Source organism: Leuciscus leuciscus (assembly GCF_965113295.1).
Source record: "Leuciscus leuciscus genome assembly, chromosome: 19".
Lineage (NCBI taxonomy): Eukaryota > Metazoa > Chordata > Actinopteri > Cypriniformes > Leuciscidae > Leuciscus > Leuciscus leuciscus.
In genome coordinates this window covers 27,146,759-27,173,888 of record NC_138743.1, presented here as the reverse complement: position 1 = coordinate 27,173,888, position 27,130 = coordinate 27,146,759, and the positions used below count along the sequence as shown (strand labels likewise).

At 37.6% G+C, this 27,130-nt stretch overlaps 3 protein-coding genes across 11 annotated transcripts in view; 1 reads left to right on the top strand and 2 right to left on the bottom strand.

Annotated features, from left to right (window-relative positions):
* Positions 1 to 14,504, top strand: part of daam1b (dishevelled associated activator of morphogenesis 1b) — a 74,752-nt gene extending 60,248 nt beyond the window's left edge. For all 3 annotated transcript variants that reach the window (XM_082147557.1, XM_082147555.1, XM_082147556.1), the window contains 9 exons: positions 2,945 to 3,029; positions 3,869 to 3,975; positions 6,873 to 6,961; positions 7,485 to 7,653; positions 7,745 to 7,852; positions 9,765 to 9,825; positions 9,901 to 10,032; positions 11,912 to 12,082; positions 13,188 to 14,504. In XM_082147557.1, the coding sequence (XP_082003683.1) occupies positions 2,945 to 3,029; positions 3,869 to 3,975; positions 6,873 to 6,961; positions 7,485 to 7,653; positions 7,745 to 7,852; positions 9,765 to 9,825; positions 9,901 to 10,032; positions 11,912 to 12,082; positions 13,188 to 13,400 (1,135 nt within the window). In that variant the 3' untranslated portion in view covers positions 13,401 to 14,504. The remainder of the gene's footprint in view (positions 1 to 2,944; positions 3,030 to 3,868; positions 3,976 to 6,872; positions 6,962 to 7,484; positions 7,654 to 7,744; positions 7,853 to 9,764; positions 9,826 to 9,900; positions 10,033 to 11,911; positions 12,083 to 13,187) is intronic.
* On the bottom strand, positions 6 to 21,212 carry l3hypdh (trans-L-3-hydroxyproline dehydratase). Of its 6 annotated transcripts, none has more exons than XM_082147588.1 (7): positions 21,104 to 21,212; positions 17,696 to 18,184; positions 17,415 to 17,584; positions 15,400 to 15,522; positions 15,119 to 15,256; positions 14,811 to 14,968; positions 6 to 159 (listed from the first exon to the last, which is right to left on the bottom strand). In XM_082147588.1, the coding sequence occupies exons 2-6, from the start codon at positions 18,174 to 18,176 to the stop codon at positions 14,843 to 14,845; spliced, it is 1,038 nt and encodes a 345-aa protein (XP_082003714.1). In that variant the 5' UTR covers positions 18,177 to 18,184; positions 21,104 to 21,212; the 3' UTR covers positions 6 to 159; positions 14,811 to 14,842. The 6 variants fall into 6 exon arrangements, with proteins under 6 accessions (XP_082003714.1, XP_082003715.1, XP_082003713.1 ...); XM_082147589.1 differs by lacking the exon at positions 6 to 159 and adding an exon at positions 10,039 to 10,311; XM_082147587.1 differs by lacking the exon at positions 6 to 159 and having other exon boundaries at positions 14,704 to 14,968.
* A 1,981-nt stretch (positions 21,213 to 23,193) lies between these two features.
* LOC309481551 (uncharacterized protein) lies at positions 23,194 to 26,091 on the bottom strand. 2 transcript variants are annotated; one of them, XM_082146511.1, is made up of 4 exons: positions 25,487 to 26,091; positions 25,307 to 25,415; positions 25,073 to 25,171; positions 23,194 to 23,906 (listed from the first exon to the last, which is right to left on the bottom strand). In XM_082146511.1, exons 1-4 carry the CDS (start codon positions 25,589 to 25,591, stop codon positions 23,896 to 23,898), a joined length of 324 nt encoding a protein of 107 aa, XP_082002637.1. In that variant the 5' UTR covers positions 25,592 to 26,091; the 3' UTR covers positions 23,194 to 23,895. The 2 variants fall into 2 exon arrangements, 1 of the variants encoding a protein (XP_082002637.1); XR_014200053.1 differs by lacking the exon at positions 23,194 to 23,906 and having other exon boundaries at positions 24,321 to 25,171; positions 25,307 to 25,758; positions 25,879 to 26,091.
* Positions 26,092 to 27,130: the final 1,039 nt, after the last annotated feature.

Genomic DNA, 27,130 nt, shown 5'->3' with positions numbered 1-27,130 from the left:
TGAGTGATGTGTCTGACCCGGCTTTGAGTTCACCACCGGCTGCCAAGTGTGTGTGGAACTCACTGACCTCCAGATATAATGTCATATCCTGTGGGTTAAACCTTGTGGTTCCTCCATCCTGGTTTGGTACTGTAACCTCCACCTTGGTTATTGTATTTCCTATCAATGAAAGAAATACCACTCTTTAGTTTCTTCATGTAGGAGGTGGCTTCCTTGAATTCTTTATAAATCAATGCAGCGTGTGTCTCTAAACATTTACAGGAACCATTCCTCATTAATTAAAGTTTTAAATAATTTAAAAAATATTTTTTCACTCTTGAAAACATGGTTGTCAATGCCAGGAAGGATATTTGACTTACACACTAGGAATCCCCAAGGATTCTGTGCTTGCAGAAGCTCCACAGATTATCATTTATAGCTTTATACGTACAGTATGTGACTGAAGTATGAAAAGAGAGCTTAACACTTTAATTATCCAGGGTTCCAACTGAGTTTCTCTTCTCAGTGGTGATGTTGTCTTTATACATAGTTTTACTAGAGGATCAAATTCTTACTTTAGGTTAAAATATCTGTTTTTTACCTCAGGACTGCCCTTTTAGTATGAAACGAATCCCACAAAGCAAACTGTAACAGTTGGTGACAGCTGCCAATCCAGACGGTCTCGGATATATGACGGCTCACTGACTGACTGTGGTTTGGCATTGGACCCAAACACCAAAGGTTCTTGTAAAGCGAAACTTCAAACTACATAAAAAAAAAAATAAAAAAAACCCAGACCAATTCCAAAATCTCTAGATTCACTCAAAAAAATTAAAAATAAAAAAATCCCCACTGCAAACTTGTATTAATGACAGTTTGTGAATAACCGACATTGAGACCCTCTTTAGCGCACATTAACAGCTGTCTTCAGCACCATCTGTAGATCACGGCCTGTGGTTCTATTACACTCTCATCCTCCCTAAATGGTCTCTTAGGATTCTCCACAAGCAGAGATTGGGGTGTAATCCATTGTACAGCCACCGAACGGACCACCCAAGCTGAGATTCACAGGGATTTAAATAGTTTCGCTTGTAGCCTGTAGAGTCATTAGTGTTGGTTTGGGAATGGTAAATGTGGTGCTGGACGACGAGGCGGCGGAGGATGAGATGGTGGTCTGGAAATAGAGGGAGATGATACTGAGGAGTAACATATGTTCAATAATTGCTAATTAGAGCTCAGTTCATATTAATCTACTCAGTGTCGAAAGTTTTCATTTAGAGGAGGAATTGAAACCTACTAAGCCAGTTGCACGGGAATAGGTCAGAAAGGACTCTACACTAAACATGTAGTTTTGTCGTTAAAATATATCAAAATGGAAAACAGCTATTTTAATTTGTAATAATATTTGACAATATTACTGTTTTACTGTATTGTTGATCAAATACATGCAGCCTGAGAATAGAAAACAATTCAAAAAAGACCAATCAAAAACTCAAGTAGTCAGGTTTTTGGTTTGTAAATAACAAAAATATTTTCCACCATTAAAGGACACTTCTTGACAAATCTGATGTATGCTATTGAAACTTTTTTCTTTTTATTTTAGATAGCCAATAACTTTCATTTGTGATTGCACGTGGCATTAGAGCATCATTCTCATTCTAGAGAGCATTTCATTGGACAAAAATCTATAGTATGTAGTGCAAGATGAGTCATAAATACTTTTGTCTGTTTTCCTGGATGAGGAAAATGCCTATATATGCTAAAAGTGAATTTCGTCAGCATCGTCACTAGCATACAGATGGCCTCAAAGCCAACACACATGGACTAAAGGTTAAAAAGCTTTGATTTTGATTTCATTGGGTTGGATAATGGCATCTCGCAATCCTGTTAAAGTATCTGTGACCACAAGAAATGGAACGTCCTCTGCAAGATTTTTCCACGACTGTGTCTCCGGCTTATTATTCGCTGATTAAATAATAAACCAGGGAGTCCTGCGGTTACGCTAATGACCTCCTAATAATGACGTTGGGTTACCTCTGAATGAACTGAGGCTGCCATTATTTCATTATTTTCCTTCCTGAGTTCAACTTCACTGACTCCTGTAAGCATGTGAACTTTTGTTAGAAAGAACTTAGAAACACAGAATGCTAGGAATTGGAAGCGCTGCTTGGCACAAACACCTAGACTCGAACATGGAAAGTGCTCTGGCCATGTTTCACGTCAGCGCTGTGGTTTGCAGTCTCTCTGGATCCTGGCAGGGGAACGAAGGCTGCTCTCCAGCGCTGATCTCAGACCCGTCAAACACCTGTTCTTCTTGGCCTAAAGTCCGAACATAGCTATCCCTGGATTAGATGCATCTCTCTATCATTAATTTGCTATCTAGGATGGTGGGCTTGACTGGTGGATTTTCCCCTGGGCTGTTTTGACCGTCTCTGTTGGAGGGCTTCCTTAGATTTTCAACATGTTTTAACAGCATACTTCTCATAAATAGTTCAAACAAATTGGTTGAAAGAGCAGGAACTCATATATGACAAACTGACCACAAATGTAATGTTACTGTCAAGACGAAACCAGTGATGATCACAGATTATTTAAAGCAGGCAAATGCTCGGTTAAGTTATATGAGTCATTCTATCATATCACTTCTTCACTCCAGTAATGATATATAGTGTTAGCCAGGAAATTCCTGGTAACTGGAACAAACACACGGGTTCAACATCAGGCCGCAAGATTAATAGCTCTTCTAAATAACATACACTAATTTATTTATACTGTATGCCAAAGGAAAATGGATGCAAGCGGAGGAAATTCCCTAGCAATTTCCTTTTCTCTATGTGATTAATTTGAGTTCACTGAGTTCTGTGCTGATGTGGATCTATCACTCAAATTTAATTTGTGAATTCATTTCAAATGAATTTATTTGTCCCAGGTTGCTTGATCTGTATATCCTGTGCTTGTGTTTCAGGTTGAAACTTTCCAATGAGGAAATAAAGAGAGCCATTCTGACCATGGATGAACAGGAAGACCTGCCCAAAGACATGCTGGAGCAGGTGAGTGTCCAGGCATGAGCAGACTGCAATGTGAGGGACAAAAGGAAAAGCATAGTGACACTGAGTTTAAAATGAGAAATAACGTCACATTATGAGATATAAAGTCACTCACAGTTATGGAAAAACTGTCACAATTGCGTCAAGTCAACTGTGAGATCTGCAAGTCACAATTATGGGAAATAAACAATTACGGAAAAGTCACAATTACAAGATACTGTATAGTTGCACTTGTGAGCAATAAAATCACAATTGTGAGATAGAAAAAAAGTTGCATTTGTGAGATGTGAAGTCACAATTATGGAAACAGTTGCAATTGTGAGATTTTGAATTTGGAATTGTGAGACTTAAAGTTGCACTTGTGAGAAAGAAAGTTGCAATTATGAGATTTTTTAAAAATTGACAATTGTGAGATGAATTTGCAATTAAGGAAAAAAGTCGCATTTGTGAGATATCAATTTGGAATTGTGAGATACAAAGTTGCACTTGTGAGATATAGTCGCTATTTTGTTAGATATAAAGTTGCATTTGTAAAATATAAAGTTGCCCTCGTGAGGAATAAAGTCGCAATCATGGATGAAAGTTGCAATTGTGAGCTATAAAGTCCTAAATGTAATTGTGAGATATACTGTAAAATTGCAATTATGGAAAATATATTTATTTTTTTAATTACAGAAAACATTACAGATACAAAGTCGCATTTATGAAACTAAGTTACAGTTCCTTTTTTTAATACTCTGAAACAGAAACGGCCTTTCAAAATAATGTCACATGAGACTGGTGGAGGATTATTCTCTATTATTAGTTCTGTTGTAATTGATGGTGTTTCTTCACTGCTCCAGATGCTGAAGTTTGTCCCAGAGAAGAGTGATGTGGACCTATTAGAGGAGCACAAACATGAGTTGGACCGCATGGCAAAGGCAGATCGTTTCCTCTATGAAATGAGCAGGTATGACAGCTAAAATGGGGTTTTCAAATATAAACTGCCATTGTGACAGTTAATGGGGACGTTCATTTATTGGTCTAATTTGAATCTGAAAAGTATGACTGATTACCCAACTGCTAATTGGTTGGACTAGTTCTTAAGACACAGTCTTAACATTGTGGCTATGTTTATGCAACTGGTCCTTGTTGGTCTATGTAAACATACACTAGTTGGACGGACGTCTTTGACCATTACGATGCACCTTGAGTAAAAATAAGTTTAAGGCGAGACACGGCAGGGAATTTTGGGATATTTGTCTTCAATAACATGTCTTCTTTCAGACTTGTGGTGAAAAAAAGTCAGAAATACACATTTAGGTCTTTATTTTACTACACTTTGTCTGTTTGCGTCTGTAGATTTCTCATAAATTCAACAAAAGTTAGCGTTGTAAATCATCCCGCTGCTCCGCGATCGCTGCCTGCACCCTGTCATCACATACACCATTAGAGAGCTCTCTCTCTCTCTCCTGTACAATGCTGTCGGATCCAAATATGGTCATTTCCTTTTTATCAGCAACCAATCGTGAAAGTAAAAGGGCTGAATGCACAATCTCATTGGCTGATGATAAATCGTTAAAGCCCGTTTTCTCAAAATGACTTTTCTCTCATACTCCAAGTCCGAAATCTCCACTTCAGTAGCACCTATATACACCAAACTTTCCAGTCTTGTACCTAGTTATATTATGAAGACATTTACAGAGGGATTTGTAAATATATTATTCCTAGCCTGATTTATATAACATTTTATTCCAAAAAACATGGCGAAAATATTTTTTTTAAGGCCATGACAGTATATTCTGATTTACAGGATAACAAAAGTAGATATCCATAAATCCCTCTGTAATTTTTTTCCCATCTAATATATGAAAAAATTATTTTTAACCTGGCTTTATCCAATACTCAGATTATTTATTTTTTATATATGCAAATTAGCACATATTTAATTAGATATGGCCTAATTTGCATATTTAAACATTAAATTACTGAAAACTTGTAATACATTTTTTTCTCATCTTAATGTAGGTAATCAACTGGGAAAGTTTCATGGTGATATCTGCTACTTAAAATGTTGACCCTATTCACCTGTAGTGTCTCGCCTTAAAAAAAAAAGTGTGGCAAGTGTGAACAGTTTAATTTCAGATAAAACTGGACAAGTGTAAATGCATATGGCTGTTGAAGCCACATATGCAAATTTTACTCCTCCCAAAATGGTAAAAAAAAATAAACGTGTGAGAGCATGTTATAGACTACACTGCAGGCTCTCGGTAGTCACATATGCAACTGTAACACAGATATAACCTGCCACAGATAAGTAGCCTTTCTCTTCAGCAAGCTGACGCGCAAACTGCCGCAAATGAGTTCGGTGACACATCCTGAAGCTCAGCACACAATCCTCTTCATTAAAAGTAGCGAGAGTAAGTATCTTACCAGTGCTGATGCTGCTGTCTCTCCTATTGCGGTCTTTGAAATTAGTTGATGATAAATTAATTGCAGTTCATATTTGTTGCTTTCATTGACTTGTACCAAAGCCCCTTTAAGACAAGTCATTTTATTCAGCGGCCATCTTTGAAATTCCTCTCGGACATGCCAGTGCAGCTCCTTTCCCTTTGAATGGGGAAACATCAAATTCTCCAAAACTGTTCACCAAGCTTACGATTAAATTTTTATATTTGAAATTACCAATGAAATCTGACAACAACCGTCTCATTTTGTTTCTACACACGCTAATGCACAATGCGCAGTCTGACTGTTTCTATCGGAACCGGAGCTTCTAACTGCTGCTGCAGTGAGGAGATGACTTTACCAATCAGCGATTGGCTCTTATTTAGAAGGCGGGACTTATTCCGCCATATTGAGCGTTGTACTTTTCCCCATTCAAAACAATGCGAGTGACGAGTCTTGTGTAATTCTATAGTCTTTGGTTACTCTGTTAAATTTGCATACAGCGCAGGAATTGAAGATTCTTTCGACGTTTTGTGACACATTTATGTGGTCATGTATAAATGGAAGAGATTTAAAAAATAGATAGCTATCCCATAATTTAAAAAAATGCATGAAGTGACCGATACCCAGAAAGGCCCCGTTGCTGATTGGCATGGATTCTTTCATGATGTTGGTCTAGTACGTTGTGTGTGAGGAGTATCTGATCCATGAAGGCCACCCACCACTGTACAGTGACTTATTCAGATCTGTTAAGTTTTTTCCACACAAACACATAGTGTCAGGAGCAAATGCGATTTCCTGCAGGAAGGAAGGAAAAGGGTTATGAATCCTGGGTGACACATTGATCTGGTCAGGCTGAGGATCCTATTCAGCATCAATATTTGCTGTAACTAAATAAGTACTATCTCATCGTAGCTATGCAGCTGCCTTACACTTTCTAACAGAGGAGCTGAGCCAAACAAAGCACAGGTGCCTTGGCTTGCTTTGCTTGCTTTTTCCCTGGTGAATTTTTCACTCCGCTGTGGCTGATGTGTTTGCAGTGTAGAGGATGGAAGAGAAATCTTAGAAAAGAATCAACTTGGTCGTCAGATTTTAGTCCCTAGGCTGTGTTTGGGCCCTCGGCAAGTGTGGTCACCAAGGTTATTGTCCCCGGCACAAGTGTGCTGAATGTAACACAGCAGCGTCAGTTTCAGAGCACTGGTTCCGGCTGTTTGTTCTTTATTCAGTGGAACCATTAATGCTGTGTATACAGATCATATCTGTTTTATTGTGTCCTGAGCGGGACAATAAAGTTCTACAGCTCATTTAGAATCTATTATGGGTGATGTAGTGTGCAGTCTTTTTAATGGGCCTTTCTTTTATATTTGATGTATTCTTCCTTTTTCCCTGACCCAATCCTTTTCTATGTCCTTCCAACAGAATAAACCATTATCAGCAGAGGTTACAGTCTTTGTACTTCAAGAAGAAGTTTGCTGAAAGGATTGCAGAAATTAAACCTAAAGTTGAAGGTGTGTTCATGTGCTCTTTAAATGCATTTGCATGGCAAAAAATAGGGCTGTTAGTAGATTACATTTTCTAAAGTTTAGAAACTTTCGGTCCCATTTTTAGTTTAAGAAAATACTGTATTCAAGTGAAGTATATTCAGATGAATTATAATACCGTAAATTATAATGTTAAAAAATAAGGTGATGAAAAATTACGTTTCATGCATATTATTTTTAGTTTCAGTTTATTGTGAAGTATTATCATAAAGTATTATCATCAAATGCATGTGAAATAGGTATTATCAATTATATATATACATATAAAATTACATTTGTAATACAAATCTATTAAAATTATAATATATATGTATACATGTATAGTGTGTGTATATATATAAAAAAATCTATTATAATTATGTATACATTTATTGTATATACAGATATATATATAATGCTGATAAGTATTATTTACAGTATAGTTCATGAACATGAAACATTTAGGATTTTTTTTTTTCCCTTGCGTGACTATTTGTATTTCACTTTGCAGCACTGATCAAGGCCTCAAAAGAGGTGCTGCACAGTCGAAATCTCAAGCAGCTGCTGGAGGTGGTCCTGGCGTTTGGCAACTACATGAACAAAGGACAGAGAGGCAACGCATATGGCTTCAAAATCTCTTCGCTCAACAAGATTGCAGACACCAAGTCCAGCATTGACAAGTGAGAAAATCTATCTACGTGTTTATAGAAGAATAAAGAACACACAGTGATTTATATTCAAACTTTTATTGTTGCCTTTGTCCCGTTGCAGGAATATCACTCTCCTACACTACCTGATCACTATTCTGGAAAAGAAGTACTCAAAAGTCATGCTCTTCTCAGAGGAGCTGCAGAATGTGCCGGAAGCTGCAAAAGTCAAGTAGGTATAGCTGCGGATGGGCTATAGCGTGCGCTTCTTTCGTCGACTTTACGATTTACAGGCCTGTAGGGTCTACTTGCGCTAAATGGATTTTGGAAATAGTTTTTGCGGTGTCACTCCCGCCCACCACTGGGCTTAAATCCATGCTGTGGGTCATACAAGCTTTTGGTTACTCACATATGCAGAGGAAAACCCTAAGTTATAGTCGGAAGAAATGGGGCCCTCGGCTCTCCTGGCTCTAGGTGCTGAAATATATAAGTGGAAGAGAGATACATGGCCACCATAGCAAAGAGAGTGTGAATACAGCTCCACTCCATGACCTCTCGAGTTCTGCGTGCCAACAAATATGGGCCAAGATGTGAGTGATACACTTGTGACACTTTCTCCCTTGGAAGATAGTTTCTAATTTTGAGTCATTCCTCATTACTTTGCCTTAAAGGGACCGTCCAAATGTACAGTAGAATGTCCACTAAACTACTTTTTAGTCGCGCCAGCGAGACTAATGTGATCATGATCGGTCCACAAGTGAAGTCACAAGACAAATTCTGCCCGTGATCTCATTTGACGGGGTAGAAAGAATTAAATGAAGAACTCTGTTTGCCTCAGGCAAATCAGTCAGTGTCATTTATTCAGACTACAAATGAATATGTTGAAAGGGTCACAAGTTACAATGAGTGGACAGGTTTTTCCATAACCACACAAGTATGTCTCTGTGTACTTTGATAGTTCAGTCTGTTGTGTGTAGGGAGGAATAAAGGCAGCACAGATTGAAGACAAGCAGCTATCAGTCCCACAGAGAGGTCATTTCTGCAGCTATGAATAGCTCAGCTCAAAACAGAGCCTTTCACACACATTATATTATTAATGGAGTCACTTTAGTGCTATCACAAGGGTTGAAGTTCAGATGAATGGCGGTTATATATATATATATATTTCTGTGCTTCTTATCAGTGTGACCGGTTTGGAACTTGGAACGGTTTGAAGGTTAGCCTGTATGGCATATGGATATAATTGTGTTAAATGGCATAGGGGAGAATGGGGTAAGATGTGTCACCCCTTATTATAGCAAACTTTGAATTGTTTCTGTTACATGACCATATATTTAAAAAGGGCCCATCATATGCAGCTGACTGTGATTGAGAGATGTACATATGAAAAATATTGAAATACAAAATGCCACGTTTGTATAAAATATTTCAAAATGTTTTATTTAAAAAATATATATAAAACGTTTAGAATATGTGTTAATTCATATTTAATATAACTTTTAAATTTTAAAGTAATTTGCATTTTATATGGCAGGTACAATGAATTTTATGGTAATATAAAATAATAAAAATAATAATTACATTTAATTTATATAAAATATAATCATTAAAACATTTATAAAATATGTCATACTTGTTGGTATATTTTAAGATTGTTTTAAAATAACAATCTTAAAAAAGATTAAATTATAGGAAATTGTCATGAATGATTAAATTAAGCATTTCCAAAATGGTAACTGTGAGGTAAAGCGTGTCAGATGCTGCATTAACTAATAAAACTAATTGTAAGCTTTCTCCCATATGCTTTAACCATTAAATAAAAACAATATTACAAAATGTTGAAAACTGTTTCACAACACATCTATTATTAGTATTGAACTTATTTTTCTGAAAAGATGAAAAATGTGCTGCCAAATAAGACTTTGGAATGGGATTGGGCATTTTCCTCAATTATTCAATGCACTTGACCACAACTAACCCCTAATTAGTTGTCATTGGACAACTTATTATTTTTTTCATATACCATCATATATCATGCCTGCTATGTTAGATATTTCAGTTTAAAGCAGAAAACTCCCCTTAGACTACACATAAAATAAAATTATTGTGGTCTTTATGACTGTGTTTTTTTTTTTTTTTTCTAGCATGACTGAACTGGAGAAGGAGATCAATAATCTTCGCAGTGGCTTGAAGAGCGTAGAGAGTGTAAGTGCTGCATGAATCCTCTTTGTTCACAAGCTTAAAAGCAAATCATCTACACTGGCTCTCTCTCTCATGCAGGAGTTAGAATACCAGAAGAAGAGTCCTCAGCAATTTGGGGATAAGTTTGTGTCTGTAGTCAGCCAGTTCATCACAGTGGCCAGTTTCAGCTTCTCTGATGTCGAGGACTCCCTCGGTGAGGCCAAAGAACTGGTGAGTGTGTGCCGGACTGCATGTGTTTGTTTGTGTGTTTATCTTTAAGGTGCACATCCTGGTGCTCGCTGAGCTTCTTTCAAAGACCAGCTGGAGAAACAGGCTGCAGTTACCCTGGATGTCCTGCTGCACGCAGGAGCTGACCTTCAACCTCTTACTGTGAACGCTTCCTATGTAGTGACCCTAGCACTTTCACTGGCCCTAGGGGCCCTACAGGACGTCGAGGAGGAAAAGGACATACAACTGGCACACACACCCACCTTATATTATCTTCCAGTCCTGTGAGAGGAAACGAGTATATGAAATGTCAAGGTTTTTGAAAGCCAAAATGCAGCAAATTCATGATATATTGTGCTTTTATGACAGGATTGTGAATGTTTTGTATGTAAAAAAAGACAGCCCACCTCAAAGTTCTTAGAAATGCACTATTTGTATTCATGTTGGTTTCATATTTCATAATATCTGAATGGTTACTTTTATTTTATATATATATATATATATATATATATATATATGGTCAAATTACTCAAATGTTAACCAGGATAATCATTTTAGTATTATTTATATACTATTGGAGTAATAATTCATCATTTGAATTGACTTTTATTCATCAATTATTTAGTTTTAAGTTTAGTTTAAGGTTCATGCAGGGTTCCTGCATGACAAAAGTTCAAGTTTTTCAAATATTAATTAGCAATGAAACAGTTTTCTTTTGTCTTGATTATTCCATCATGACATTTTTATTTTTTTTATTATTTTTTTTATGTTTTATGCTTATGTATGAACTGCATTTGATATAAAGGTCATGGATGTAAATACACAATAACCTGCCGTATGCACTCTATAGCAGAAAATCTTTACCTCCAACCTAACCTAGGCCTCCTGCCTGAAGTCTGAGACAGATAAGAAGAGATGTAAAAGCAGGGCAAAGGAGAAATAAAAATATGCCCCTTGGCTCTCAGGCACGTACAGGCCCAAAGAGGAGCTGTTCCATATGGCAGTGATAAAGGCACATCAAAGGCATTGTGGGAAGGCTAGGCCTCCTCCCCTGTGGTGAGACGGCACGAGGCAACAGCAGTGCCATGGCAAGACTCCAGTCCCCTGTGTTTAGGCTGTAATCAGTCACTGGAGAAACCTTGGTTAACAAGACCACTTTATGCTTTGCTACCGGTGACCGGATAACTAGCAGTGCGTCACACAGTTAATTTACTAGAACTTCATTAGACCCCCACAGTTTGTTATGCTACTGTTTGCCCATTCCACTGCAATTTGTTTTTCCTCTCGGTTTGCCCTTTTTTGCAATGTAAAAAAAAAAAAAAAAAGTTGATGGGTTTGCCACTTGACTATGTTGTCAACTACATCATTCATTGTTTTTATGACATAAGTAAAAATATGGCTTTTTGTGATAAATTGAATATTGTTGTTGAAAACTGTGCTGTTCATAATACCATGGTATCGTAACATTATTTAGCAACATTATTCCGTGACATGTAAATTATTTAATAAGTGTATTTAACATGTTACTTTAAAAAAAAATTCTTATAAATAATATTTTTGGTACCTTTTATTTTTATTCGAAAATTGTCTCTGCATTATGGAGCAGTAACCACAATTTCATTTTCTTTCAAGTCTTAGAAACCACTAATGGTCTGGAAATTATAAACAAGCTAGTCATTTATAGCTATTATTTTACAAACAGTGCAAAGAAATACTGTATGTTGCAAGAAAAAAAAAATCCATTGTTGTGCCACAGTAGGTTTGTGCTTAGATTGTTTGTGTTTTTTCAGGATTTTCTTGAGGGATTCCATGTTATGTCACTACTCTGAAAGTAAAGAGAGCAGGAAATGGCTTTCATATGACCAGTGCTTCTGTTCACCAGTTCTTAAAGGTAGTCAAGCACTTTGGGGAGGATGCTGATAAGATGCAGCCTGACGAGTTCTTTGGGATATTCGACCAGTTCTTGCAGTCGTTTGCAGATGCCCGTCAAGAGAACGAGAACATGCGCCGACGCAAAGAGGAGGAGGAGCGCAGGGCACGAATGGAGGCTCAGGTCGGTGAACCTTATACGTGAAGTTTTATATAAATATACAAACCGGCCACTTTATTAGGTGCACCTTGCTAGTACCGTGTTGGACCCCTTTTGGCTTAATTTTTCGTGGCATATATTCAACAAGATGCTGGAAACAGTTTGGTCCATATTGACATGATCACATCACGCAGTTGCTGCAGATTTGTCAGCTGCACATTCATGATGCAAATTAAATTTCCCATTCCACCACATCCTAAAGGTGCTTTATTGGACTGAGATCTTGTGAATGTGGAGGCCATTTGAGTTTAGTGAACTCATTGTCATGTTCAAGAAACCAGTTTGAGGTGATTTGAGCTGATTGAGCCAGGTAGGCTGTGGCATTTCAACGATGCTCAATTGGACCAAATTGTGCCAACAGAATATCCAACAGCAGAAATTGAGACTCATCAGACCCTGCAAGGTTTTTCTTTTTTTTTCTCAATCTTTTAGCTGATAGGATTGGCACTGGTGTGTCTTCTGCTGCTGTAGCCCATCTGCTTTAAGGTTCGACGTGTTGTGCGTTCAGAGATTCACTTCTGCAGACCTCGGTTGTAATGATATAATAATATTTGAGTTACTGTTGTTTTTTTATCAGCTCGAACCAGTCTGGCCATTCTCCTTTAACCTCTGGCATCAACAAGGCATTTTTGCCCACAGAACTGGCGCTCACTGGATATTTCTTTTTTTCAGTCCATTCTCTGTAAACTCTAGAGATGGTTGTGCGTGACAATCCCAGTAGATCAGCAGTTTCTGAAATACTCAGACCGGCCGTCTGGCCAACAACCATGTCACGTTCAAAGTCACTTAAATCACATTTCCCATTCTGATGCCCAGTTTGAACTTCAGCAGATCGTCTTGACCATGCCCGCATGCCTACATGCATTGAGTTGCTGCCATGTGAAATTGTTAATGGCAGTTGAAATAGCCTGTGTGTGTGTATATATATATTTAACTTGAAAAGTTAAGTAACTGACAGGCTCTGCTCAAGCCAAACCACTTAACTCATCTCATCAGGTCCATTTCTCATCTCTTCATTCTTCACCCATTTACCGCTAAATATGATGTCCTCTTTTTTGATGTCTTTCAGCTCAAAGAGCAGAGGGAGAAAGAAAGGAAGGCTCGAAAAGCCAAAGAGAACGGAGAGGACGACGGGGGCGAGTTTGACGATCTGGTGTCCGCTTTGCGTTCTGGAGAGGTTTTTGATAAAGACCTGTCAAAGATGAAGCGTAATCGCAAACGCATAAACAGCCAGACATCAGACACCGGCAGGGAGCGTCCAATTACCAAGCTTAACTTCTAAATGGCAGTCATGCTGATCAACCACTGAGACGCACTTCATTGCAACCAAATAACCTCCTTGCAGTGGTGAATGTCTGGAGGACACTCATTAGCTCCTCTCCTCATATTAAATACCATCACTGGTAGCGGAGGAAACCATGCTTACCCAAAGACAGTCAGTTTATCTTGTGTCATGTGACTGTAATGGGCCACCTGTGTAAATGCAGAGAACTTAATTTAAAAAGCTGCAAAATGAACCTAATTTAATGATTCATTTCATCAAGTGTGCTGGAGCACCTGGATTATTATCAGAGATTTTGATAAATGTGAGTTTACTGACTTGGTTATGAGTCAGAAGCTCACGTTCATTTGACCACATAAACTTGCAATTCTTGTCAACCCCTTTTTTCTTACTGTAACAAAACAAATCGTCAGAAGCGTCAATGGCTCTTGGCACCCATGTGAACTACTCCATTTCTTGCTTTTCTGACTGCTTTTCTCTCAAAGTGGGAACAGATGGTTATTTAAAGAGGTTTAATGACAAGTGTCTGTATATAGGTCACTGAAAAGCTGTTAAGTGACTGTACCCCTTTAAGAGAGGGTTTTGCTCTTTCTACTAAGGGTGTTTTTTTCTTTTCTTTTTTATACATATAGAGTGTTTTTAAGGAATATTACTGACATCAATAACCAGGGCTGTGGGTTGCTTATTTCAGAAAGTTGACTGCATTGTGATATCCGGTACAGGCTGACTGGGAATGATTTTTTTAAAGGTGTGATTTTTAGGGGCCTCTGGTGCCCATGTTGTGTCTTAAACACTGTGGACGGTCATTGTACAGACTCTATGACTCTCTGATGTCAAGTGTTGGACTCTCTGTTTGAGGATGTGAAATGTAGTCATATTTAAAAAGATCTCCAAGTAATCAGATCAAGGCAATACTCTTCTTCCCTTACATTCTTCCTTCCTGTCTGGAGTCTCTCCTGGTTTTTTTATGATCAGCCTAGTTGTATGACAAAGTTTCCTTTTTCAGTGCAAGATACCTCCATTGGACTTTTATAATTTCAGGAAAACTCAGCCTTCCATTGTAAGATGAACCATAAGAGAATAAATGGAAGAATCTGAAAAGTATTTACTGTTACATGCTGTCAATTTAAGTCACAATAGGGTTTTATGATAAACAAAAACAGAGACAAATACTTTTTTTAGTAAAAACTTGTCACCACACTGTTCATTCAGTTTTTGCTGGATCAAATATAGTCAGACGATGCCTCCTGGTGGCCATTATTCACAGTTCAAACAATGTCAAAAATATTATTTAAACCAGAACTGATCTCAGCACAACGTTTATTCAATGTCTGAAAGTGTTTTCATGATTTCCTTTACAAAAACATCTACATCAGAAGATTGATGTGCTCCTACACTCAGAAACCGTACCTGAATCAGGCAGAAATTGATAGACGATTAAATCAGCGCAGAAGGAAGCCTCCACAGAGGGGGTCGTCGCTCTCCTGGGTGAAGCTGGCCACACCGCTGTAATGAGCATGACCTCTGACCTCTACTACCACAGCCTTGAAGTCCCCACACATGGTTTCCTTTAACAACAGAACAGCTGCAAATGACTGATTTTGTTAAAGAATCAAGCATATAAAATACATTTCTAGGACTAGCAACATATATATAATACCTCACTTATTTACAACAATAAACAGATATGAAAATCTGTTTTTATTTGCTACAGGTACCTCTACTGCTGTTCCTGTAAATACTGATCCTGTAGCTCCGCTCTGGAAGCTTCTGGCCTGGTTCAGTGCGATCAGGCCTTTATGGTACTGAAGGGCGATACGAGCGGTGACGCCAGACCCAGTAGGGCTTCTATCCACCTGACAAGCCATATAACACACATCTGTCACATAGACTGAAGAGCAAAAGAGTTGATATCATTTTAGGAGGAACAGTATTTAAGGGCAGAACTTCCTGTGTATGGATTGATATAAACATGTCAGCCGGTCACTGTTGGTTTTACCTGCGCGTCAGCAAACACACACACATTGGTGGTGGGCTCTTCAGAATAACTATCTTTGCCGTCAGTAAGGATTGTACCATAGAGGAAGGCCAGATCCTCACTGACTGGATGGTAAAGCTTTACCTAGGGTCAGAACAATAATTAGTCCACTAAATTATGCAAATTATAGATTAATGAAACACAATGTAAGGTTTGTGTTTCTTTCCCTTGAAAAAAAAAAAAACTTACATTTTAATGTAAGAATCAAATCAGGGTCTTATTCGAAAACTAAATTCAGAAATAAATAAATAATTTCATCCAGTATCACCATATTCAATTCATAGATTAATCTTGTTTGATCCCATTGGGATTAGATAGAAAAGGTGATTCTTTAAAGTCCCCCTTGTAGTCAATCATTTTAAAACTAATCTTTGATCACCAAAATGACATATTTAAATGTTTTTTCCTGTGAAAATTTCTATTCACGCCTTCAAATAGCTTGAATGTAACTCCACACCCTTGCTTCATTAAGTACATGCAGATCCATGAATACGCAAATTAGTCCCGCCTCCACTCACGAGAAACGCCTCGCGAGAAAAATTGGCGTCGGTTCTATTCTAGCATGCACGCGTTTTCCGCACGACTCGGGCCACACCTGAGACACGCGTGTCACGCAGGCTGTGTGCAAGCTCTAACCTGTTAACATGGGAGCCGAAATAAAAACAGACACGCCACACAGCCAGCCAGCCAGCCAGCCTTCCTTCTGCTCCGCTTCTGCTCATAGACAGTATAAGAAAGAAGCTTCTGCTGCACTTCTTCTTTTGGCTATGACAAGAGTGTGCAGGCGTAAGTGTGAATTCGATGCAGCGCCATCTATGGGAATGGCAAGCTAAACTCATTTCAGGACAATACCAAAAAATATATATTTAAAAAAAAAAAAAAAAAAAAACAAGAATCGATTTTGAATCGGTAACGTTTGAATCGCGATTCATATGTGAATCGATTTTTTTGCCCACCCCTAGTAAACACTGCACAATGCCAAGTGGAAATACTGGTTTAACCCAGCCGTATATGTTTGAACCAGATACCGATTCAGAAGAAGTGGAAGAGTGAATTATACAGGCTCGTCTACAAGTCGATGTATCAGAAGGGTAATGCAATTTATGTATAGCTATCTACAACGTCGGGCACATAACAGTAATTAATATGATTAACCTTTGGCTTGACTATATTGTCAAACAGATAATAACGTGTTGCTAATGTTACCCAAACCATGTTCCCGTTCACCATCTCAGAGTCAGACAGCTGCCTTCTAAAAATCAGTATCCTTAGAAAAGCTTTGAACAACTCAGAACGTCAGTGGAGAAAGTCAAATTGTTTATAACATCTTATTACATGGCTTGGTTGAATTCTAATGTAGAATGCGGTCTGTTATTTCTTGATAACAGACCGCTGCTAAGTATAACACACCGTTGCCATGAAAAACAGAGCGTTGCTATGGACGCAGGATTCTAACCGTAGAGATGGAACGGACTATTTTCTTCAGCGGAAGCAATACAATCGTTTTTAAATCAATAAACTCCTTTTTAAAACAATATTTTGTGTCACATTATTGATTTATTTGGTAGGTAGCCATGTAATAAGCGGGATAATGTAGGGCGAGACGGTTGTTATAGCGAATACAACCCCTTCAGGCTGATTCAAGATCCCTCCGCTTCGTGTCGGGGTCCTGTTCAGCCTGTCGGGGTTGTATTCGCTATAACAACCGCCTCGTTCAACATTATCCCTTACATAATATACATCTTATACATAATTAACCTGCTATATTGCTAAATGTGCCCAATTTTTTATATCAACAGAAAAATATACCGGCATAACCTGGCTTCTCTTGAGACTCCCCTGCTTCACAGCATAGTAATGATGATATGCTAAAGCTCCTGCACGTTGATGCGATTGGATTAATTTGACCAGTTCTCTTTATTAATCACTTTTATATTTTTAGTCTTAGTTAAGAATAACAACACTGGGTCAGTTACCTGGGATTTGACAGCATCACTCACAGCAGTGGCTGCATCCACCAAATCTCTAGTTTTGGACTTGTTGACATCCAATCCAAACTTCTCAGCACTCACAAAAGCATAAAGAGCTCCACCATAACTGATGTCCACAGTGATGGACTCATATCCTGGTACAGAGACACTCACATCTAGAAAAACAAGGATAGCAAAGAATTAAATTGACTAATGTAATAATAAAATTCAAACTTGCAATTTCTTTTAAGATCGCATTGCCATGCTCTGATCATAGTTGTCTATACCTGTAGCGAAAGCAAAGGCTGGCACACTGAGAAATCTGACAGCTCCGGTTTTCCCATTGGAATATTGTGTAAAGGCCTTAACTAAGCCACAGGGGCAGTGTATGTTTATCTGCGTCTCGGGTGAAGTGGGCTCTTTAATCAAACCATAATCCACCGCAAAGCGTCCGAGCGCAATGACAGCGTGGCCGCACATAGTGCTATACCCTTCATTGTGCATGAACAAGACGCCGAGATCAGCCTCTGCTAACTCACTTCTGACCAGAAGGGCTCCGTACATATCATAGTGACCACGGGGCTCAAACATTAAGACCTTGCGAAGATGATCGAGATGCTCTCTCACATAACGCCGTTTGGCAAGGATGGTGTCCCCCTTCACTTCTGGAAACCCGCTCAGGATAATGCGCAGCGGCTCTCCACCTGTGTGCATGTCCACTACTGATAAAACAGACCCGGAGTGAGGGGGCAGCTTTGGGAACTCCATAGATCACTCTGTAGTAAAAATAAATTAATGAATACATAAATAATGAAAAACAGATTTGCAATAGTCTCAAAACAACTGTATCTTTCTGATCCATCTTTTTTAGGGTACATTTTTAAAATGTTGCAGATTTATGCTAATGAGAACTGTCACATGAAATTTAGGACAAAAGACAGTGCACGTTTTGTTTTGTTTTTTTGCCACCAAGTATATATAAAAAACTTAATAAATAAAGTCTTCAAATATGACAATTGTACATAAATAATAATAATAAAAATGCTCAAACATGCGTAAATAGTTTATTAGCTTAAAAAAATGATTGGTTAAAGTAAAGCTGACGGGTGACATTATAAAGATAATACTGAAGAGGTACATTAACCAAAAAGATTTTATGATGTTCATTGTAATGGACTCTCAACGTACAGTAATCAAAACTGTACTGTCAAACTGCTAAATGTGATTTTAGTAATAATCCTCCTACAACTGTTGTCCAATCATCACAGTTATATTATTATCAGACCATTATTGACAAAAGTGGTCAAATGTAAAAGTTTTACATTCGGCAAACTATATAACAAGAAGCTATTGCGATGCTTTGAATCTGCATTGACACTCAACCTTATGTAGGCTGTGTCTTTCTGGTAACATCAAACAGGGTGTCTACAGATATAAACAAGTTAAATTTAAGACTTTTTAAGACCTTTTTAATGCCACTTTGAATGAAATTTAAGACCAAACCTGTGATGGAAATACATATTATATTACATGCGTATTAGATTTTTAATTTGAGGGGGGAGTTTAGACTTTTTCTTTTATTTATTACATGTATCTGGCCTAAATGTATGCTCACTCATTGCATTTTTACAATGGGGTAATTTTGGTCTTAAGAATTTACACAACACAAGGAAGCTTGATTTCAATCTTTGAATTAAATTGAAAAAAGTAGCACAAATAAATACAATAGAATAAAGATACCAATAAATAGAAATAAAGAGAAAAGTTTTTGCTTAGGTCTAACACTAGTATTCAGAAATACTACAGAGACTGAATAAAGTAATCAAATGTAAAATAACACTGGGTAGTATTTTAGTCCTGACTAAATTAAATACATAGGCTATTAATCCTGATTCCTTAAAATGAAAGCTATGGTTTGTTGTTTTGACAACCAAATGAATGACAGACACATATGGCTGCTGTCCCTTTAAGAGCTAGTGCACGGATCCTGTGTTCAGTATACGGTCACGTGCGATTCATGCTTATTTAAGACATAACCGACTGTGTTTAGAGGATACTCACCAAGACCGAAATTGACATCATTTTCGCATGTTTTTGACTGTTAAAGCGATAAAATCCACGAAAAATAACTTTTGTTACCCACGAGCTGTTTGTGAGGCGGCTTTACTCTATGTATGTGTGCAGAAAAAAAACCCATCTCTCTCAGACAGCGCGCAAGTACTGAATAGTTTCAAATCGCGTGAATGTTTAATCAGGTAAAACTTTAAAAGACGTGCAAATGGTAAAGTTACTTATGATGCAATGCTGGCCCGATTATGCAAGTGACAATTCTGTCTATCCCGACTCCCGAAACGCGAGAGTGTATTTTTACCTCAGTATGTTTCTTCTGGGAGTTTTTTTGTTTGCCGTTATGCTCATTTGTTTTGATTTCTTCCTATAAAATCTATCACAGAGACAAGCAGCGCGAGCCTCAACAGCGTTACCAGAAAAAGCCTACATTATCATTATCAATAGCTGTTTATGTAATAAAATCTGAATCATTCTCGCGATTCGATGCTTCACTTGTTATTTGACGGATATTAGGTCCGTCAGACTGGAGAAATTTTAGCGGTAACGTGACCAGAAATATTTAAGACCTATCGAATCTGAATTTAAGACATTTTAAGACTTTTTAAGGCCTTTTTTTAGGAAAACTTTATTTAAGACATTTTAAGACTTTTTAAGGACCCGCGGCCACCCTGTCAAAGCTGTCAGTGGAATATGGTACTATGATTAAAATCCCTGAGATCTAAGAAGGCCATACGATTTTAGTACTGTAGCTCTATTATTGATGCATGGACAAAAGGATTGTCCATGCATCATATATATATATTTTTTTTTTTAAATCAACATGTTTAATCTTCTTGATTTTTTTGGTACCATAAACAAACAGATTTTCCTAAAAGGGGAACTTAGCCCCATTGTACCCTAATCCTAAAGCCTTTATGCAGAAATACACAGTAACACAGTTGTCAGAATTGTGTCCAGCGCTAGTTTTACTGAAATAATTTGAGATATGAAGCAGCATCTTACCGTAGCACTGTTGATAGGCTACTTATGAGAAAGACAGAAAGTTTAGTAAAAACGTCATCGGAAATATTATCTAATGTTTTATGTTTTTACGACTGTTTATTAAAAAACCTGAAATGTCAAATGTGAAACTTACTTTTAAATGGAACGTACAAATCTGCTCTTTTTACCACTTTCTTTGATTTTGCTTTTCAAAATTTCAATGTGCAGTGGCTCTTTATGGATGTCCCTGCATGTTTTCTGTTGTACTGAAGGGTTCATTCTAAAATCTGTAGAAATGTCAATGTATTCATATTGTAAATGTATATAACGTTACCTGCAAATATCCTGAAAAAAAAAAAAGAAAACCTGCAGGTTTCCTGTGGGTTATTTTTGTAAGGAAAAGAGTTTCATTCACACCTAATTACATATGGATGCACCTTGCACTTCTCTTACATGTTTGACTTACTTTTCACAGATTTTCAACATTATATATAATGTATAACAGGGCCTTATAACCTCCTTTAACAGGGCCGCGTGCAAAACGCGACAGCTCTTGAGTTAAACGCTCACAATCCCACAAATTATCATGATAAAACCATAAATTTCCACATCTTATTCCATATTACATACTATAGTATACTTACCTCTCAAACATTTGCACATCAAGAACACCAAATGCAGCCACGCATCGAGATAAACAGACTCGCGTCGCGTGTAGTGGACCGGTTTCTTCTCTTTCAGCATTGGCTTATTATTGGCGACTCGCATATATCGCCACCTATGGGTTGTTGAATATTATATTATGTTATGTATATTTTCCCATCCCTTCCTGGTACCCAACACTGACTGCACAACTGATTCATTTTAATTTCCAATCTTTCTGGGTCTTTGTTTGAGTCTGGTAATTTGCACGAGATATATTTATCAATGAAATCACACACATCCTGATCTTGATCTTTTTCAAACTCTGGAGCCTGCTAGATAGCTAACCTGCTAAAAACACCAAGCTTACATTAGCTACTGCTACTATTCCCCACCAATTCACAAGCATAAGAGAAAAAGTATTTTATTTAATACCCCTGGAACTCAATGGAAGTTGATTGAAGATGGCATAGTTGGTAGTGTTATAACCAGTCAATTGAACCAACAATCTTTTCACAAAACTGACAAAACCTTGTCAAACTGTCAAAATCCATCAACATTCCGTGCATGAGCTACTTTCTGACATTTTAACTGAAAGTGGGTGAATATCAAAATACATGATAGAAACATTTTGTTAAACCACTTACAAGTGTTTTGTTGACAACACTATTGAAACAATTACTTTTTATTACAACTGTACATGAATAAATAGGCCATTTGGCCCTGGACTAATAGGGTATTCTATTTGTCCATTCTATTGGCTCTATTCTATTTTGAAGACTTGTACTGGCTGCACAAGTCTAATTTAAGGCTCTCACAAATAAATAGTATGGGTATATTATACATTTTCTGAGTCATCAGAGTGCCTTGAGTATTGAAGTTGTTGAGTTTTGTGTCCGTGGTGTTCTTTCATGCCACAGGGATAAAAGAAAGCATACAGTTTAGGCGGAAATTGTGAAAACATTTGTGTTATTTCTGGTTTAAAGAAGTCATGTGACCTCTGTGTTTGTCAGACAGATTCAGTACTGGGCTTAAATGAAAGCCTAAAAGGTCCCCTTTTCAACGATACCAAGCACCATATTATAGAATATTGACAATATCCCTAGCATGAGCCTAAACCAGATATACACCAGATTTCAAAAACAGAATTTATCTTAGGGGGTTAGTAACTTCATGAGCTGAAAAAAGGGATTTCGCTACCACCCCTGCACTGCTATCGTGATTTTTCTAGTACTATAGGGGTGTATACAGTACCTTGGCAAAAATCACTATGAGACTTTTTTCCCCCCAGATGATACCGATGGACCAAATTTGGGGCCCTGGCTCATGGACTAATATAATCTTCTGTCACAATTGATATTCTTCGCGTGACAAGCCCGCGAAACCTGCCCGGTTTTAATTTTGAGTGGGATGCACCAGCTTTTCTGAATCTGAGGTACTTTTTTTTTTCTGAGGTACATTACTTTTAAAACATACGAGCCCACTACAAAGGTAATTGATACTTGAAACTTTGAAGAAAGTAAATAATAAAATCTAATCATGGCTACGTTACTATATTATATAGGCCTAACTTTACTCAGGGTAGCCAGATAAATAACTGCCACCAGGCTTCACCTAATGAACATATAAACATTTTAAATTGTTATAAAATTGACATCTTTTCCAGGAAATTTACCACTACTTTTCACGTAAACAATGGTTTTCCGGGTTTTTTCCCCCACAGTCCACTGTCAACACAATTAAATACCGTTAAGTCTGTGTGACGTCATTTGGGATAATAGAGCAAATCCGCTCAGATTGAAAGAAACTTTTTTTGTTTCATCAGGCATGTCTATTATGTTAACGTTTATTTCAGTCATTTCTGTGATGTTATATCGTTACTTTAAAATAAATAAATTATATAATATAAGTGTAATAATATCGTTACTTTGTATGGAAAGCGCGTTGTCTCACAGGCTTGGGCTGCGATTTTTTTTCCTTTTTTTTTTCATACAAGTAACAAATAATCTGTATAAAAATTATAAACAACATAAAAGTACACAGCCAGAGTATCAGACAGTAAATATCAGTTAAATTAATGATAAAGTTAACTTAGATAAGTATTGCATACATTTTGATGCTGATTTACCATCTAATCCAGAGATACAGTCTATATAATTTATATTGTAGAGGAGTTTGAGTCAGAAAAGTAAAAGAAGATGTCAAAATTAGATAAGTGTATGTTTGAGCCAAGGTGTCCATTAATGAAACATTGTGCATGAGCGCGTGAGTGCTGGCGCATACACCTAAAGAGAGCAAGAGACCATCCGTCAGTCAAAAATAATTCTGTTTATAAAGGGGTATGCTGTTTTAAAGCCCCTGGTTTAATAAAAAATACAGTTTATAAAGGGGTATGATGTTTTGATAGCCCCTGGTTTATTAAAAAATACAGTTTATAAAGGGGTATGCTGTTTTGATAGCCCCTGTTTTGATAGGTCTTGCTTCATAGAAAATGAAGTGTTGGGGTATCCTTTTTTGTTAGTTTTCACACTTACCAGCATACCCCTTCATAACCTATTTCTATGTATCTTACTAAAAGAAAATAAATTATAAAAACATTCATTGTTTATAGACTGGTTGAAAAATATTTTAATACAAATTTCAAATAGGTACATATTGTACAATATGTACAACATATAACTTTTCAACAGTTTGAGGCAAACATTATGCATTTAACACACACTTTTTACACTTGAAATGCTCTGAGGCAAGGGTTGCAGGGGTACACTCCTTGTGCGTCCATCTTGAACATATGTCACACTGCACCTTTAAAGACAAAATTAAAAAAATTAACTTTAGAAGTGCAATATATAATCAATGAAGCATTGAAGAATTGTTACGAACTTTTTCAGCTGTACCAGCAGTAAGAAGAAATACATTTCTTCTTACTGCTACAAGAGCCTTAAATAGCCATAGTTAAGACTATTGTAATGTACATTTTTTCAAGGATGCCTGTATTGCCTGCTTTAGTGAAAGTAGTTAGTATAGTGTAGTATAGTTAGTATAGTATAGTATAGTATAGTATAGTATAGTATAGTATAGTATAGTATAGAAAGTATAGTGTCACAACACTATACTAAAATGCTTGCAGGTAAGCAAAAAGAGGACAGCATCGTTGAACCAAACCAGGAGATGCTGCTGCTCCATTTGCCTTCGCCTCCCACTTGTCTGTCTCTAGAAGTCAGGTGAAGAGGCAGCTGGAGAGACTGAACCGGTGTTGTGCCGAATTTCGACCCCCGCCAAATTATTACCCCCCTAGTATTGGTAGGTTTAGGATTAGTTGTGGGGGAGGGGTTAGGATTAGGGGTGGGGTTAGGATTAGGCAATCAGGTACTGACTTCAACGAGGGAGGTAATAATTTGGCAAGGGGTCGAAATTCGGCACAACACCGGAACAAGGCTGCAGGTCCAGATGGATGGCTACAGCACCTCTTTAACCTTAGCCTAACCCAGAAGGTTCCAGTGTTGTGGAAGACATCCTGCCTTGTTCCAGTAAAAAGAAAAGTCACCCATCAGTCATCAACGACTATAGACCTGTTGCCCTGACATCCCTCATCATGAAGGTCCTGGAGAGACTCCTGTTGCCCCACCTGAGAAAGCAAACTAGAACATATCAGGACCCCCTGCAATTTGCTTATCATAGTGGAGTTGGCGTTGAAGATGCCATCATCCACCTGCTTCAACCAACCCACAGTCATCTGGACAAAGCAGGCAGCACTGTGAGGATCATGTTCTTTGATTTCTCCAGTGCATTTAACACAATTCAGCCTGATTTGCTTTGTCAGAAACTCCAGAAGACACAGGTGAAGCCCTCAACAATCGCCTGGATCAATGACTACCTGACAAACAGACCACAGTTTGTGAGACTGAAGGATTGTGTGTCAAACCAGGTGGTCAGCAGCACAAGAGCACCACAGGGGACCGTACTCTCACCATTCCTTTTCACTCTGTACACCTCAGACTTCCAGTTTAAGTCACTGGGAGCATCAAACTGCAACATGTTGCAGGAAACACAGAGATCTTCCACACCATCTTAAATGAAAAACAAAAATAGTGCAACACAAGTAATGTTAATTTAAAGACATTTGCTGCAAGACTTTAGCACAATTTATCCTGAATATAGTCTCCTGTCAAAGGACAAGTCAGACATGGATAATTAATGGATACCTTTGCATTCCAGAAGAGTGGCTGCAATTTTGACTCTTGCGGCTGAGACCTCCTCTGTGTCTGTTTCAGCAACGCAGATACTTCTACCTTGAAGAATGAGCTCTGCAAACTACAAAGAGTCAGTGTAGGTGTAAAGTAACACACATTCACCCCAATTACATATATCAATAATATCCATACCATCAAAATTAAGACTCCACAACTAGAGCCGTCCTGCTGCAGATTGTGTTTTGCAGTTTGGATCGTCCACGGGCCTTGACTGACATTTCTTGTCTTCCAAAACATTAGTTCAGAAACATATTCAAATACATAAGATTTGATACATATCTACAAACACAGTAAGAAAGGATTGTTTTACATCACCTCCAATTCCGAAGAATTTTTCTCTGGTACATATTTTCATTACCGAGGGGGTCTATCACAAGGAGGGATTTTTCATCCATTTTGACAATCTGTTGAAAAAAAAAAAAAAAAAATGTATTAGTTAATCCTAAAACAATCCCTAAAGATTTTATAGACACACCAAAAACTACCAATAAAGTTTGTGGTAAATACAGAATCAAGAAAAGTACCACTAAAATCCAGTGACCTCCAACGTTTACAGGACAAATCCAAGTTGAGGCTGTGGGTAACTTCATCTAAAAATAGAAGAGAGCACTTAAAATCCAAAGTTCCAACATGCATGTTTGATGTTTATAAGGTTACATAGTCTGTAATAAAACCATATTACCTTTTGAACAACTCTGAAATGGCCACGATGAAAGAGAGAGGACCCAAGTACAGCATCCAACCAATGCACAGGTATCTGTAACAGTATTGGTCTGTTAAAATCCAGTATTTCTAACAACAGAATGAAAACACAGATAAGGAGTGAAATTTCATTTATTACCTTGGCTAATTTCATAATGCAGTGCAGGTATGCATCAATGATCTGTGTAAACAAAAAAAGTTGTTAGTAATTTAATTTGATACAGCACTGAAACATTAAACTTGTATATCACATGGATGTACTTTCACCTCATCTGAAAGCCAGCCGTGTCCCAATAGTGTTCTAAAAGAGGTATCATAAATTTTGCATGGTCCCACGACCGCTTCCACTTGTCCTGTATCTTTAGAAGACCAACGTTTTTGGACTGCAACACAGAACATTTCAAATTAGTCTTGTTAATATTTAGATGAAAAACTGTACCATTTACATTTTCAACAAAGAACACATGCAACCACGACCAGGAACGGGTCATGGGAGAAACATGCAACTTGATGACCAACCGGTCTAAACCAAAGACCAACAGGTCGGAGCTGTAAGGCTGGTACCAGTATGTCTGTTCGACCCCTCGATGGAACAAAAATTCTGATCTCCCAGTGTGAATCCCTGAATAGGGAACCAAAATCTAATTATAATGACAGACCACCATTTGGTAAGAATATTGAATTATCTGGGTATATAAGGAAAAGGTGTAGAAAATTTCAGGGAGTCTGTAGGTTGACTGCCCACACAATCGCTGTGTGTAATTTTGTTGACGGGTAATTTCTACAAATTCCGTGATTTCTGAATTGTTATGTTACGATTAACTGATGATTTTATTCTTGTGAAATGGATTTTGAATTATTGCTTCATTACCTGGTCAATAAATTGTAAACGTTTGATTTTATTCTGACTGACTCTGAGATTGTTTTTACTCTTATAGATTATAGGATCCGTATATTTCCACAAGCCTGCGCTAGACATTAGTGACGACTAATACTTGATTATCAGATTCAAGTGTACTTGAATGAGGGGGGCGAGTTATTTCCGTCCAGAATCAGCAAATGCTGTTTGATCAA

Coding starts and splice junctions, on each gene's coding strand:
- l3hypdh (XM_082147588.1), bottom strand. CDS start 18,176: ATGGAGTTCCCAAAGCTGCCCCCTCACTCCGGGTCTGTTTTATCAGTA. Junction 15,257..15,399: donor GTGTGTTTGCTGACGCGCAG/GTAAAACCAACA, acceptor ATGGCTTGTCAG/GTGGATAGAAGCCCTACTGG. Junction 14,969..15,118: donor TTACAGGAACAGCAGTAGAG/GTACCTGTAGCA, acceptor CTGTTGTTAAAG/GAAACCATGTGTGGGGACTT.
- LOC309481551 (XM_082146511.1), bottom strand. CDS start 25,591: ATGTTTTGGAAGACAAGAAATGTCAGTCAAGGCCCGTGGACGATCCAA. Junction 25,416..25,486: donor GTGGAGTCTTAATTTTGATG/GTATGGATATTA, acceptor GACTCTTTGTAG/TTTGCAGAGCTCATTCTTCA. Junction 25,172..25,306: donor CACTCTTCTGGAATGCAAAG/GTATCCATTAAT, acceptor TTTTCATTTAAG/ATGGTGTGGAAGATCTCTGT.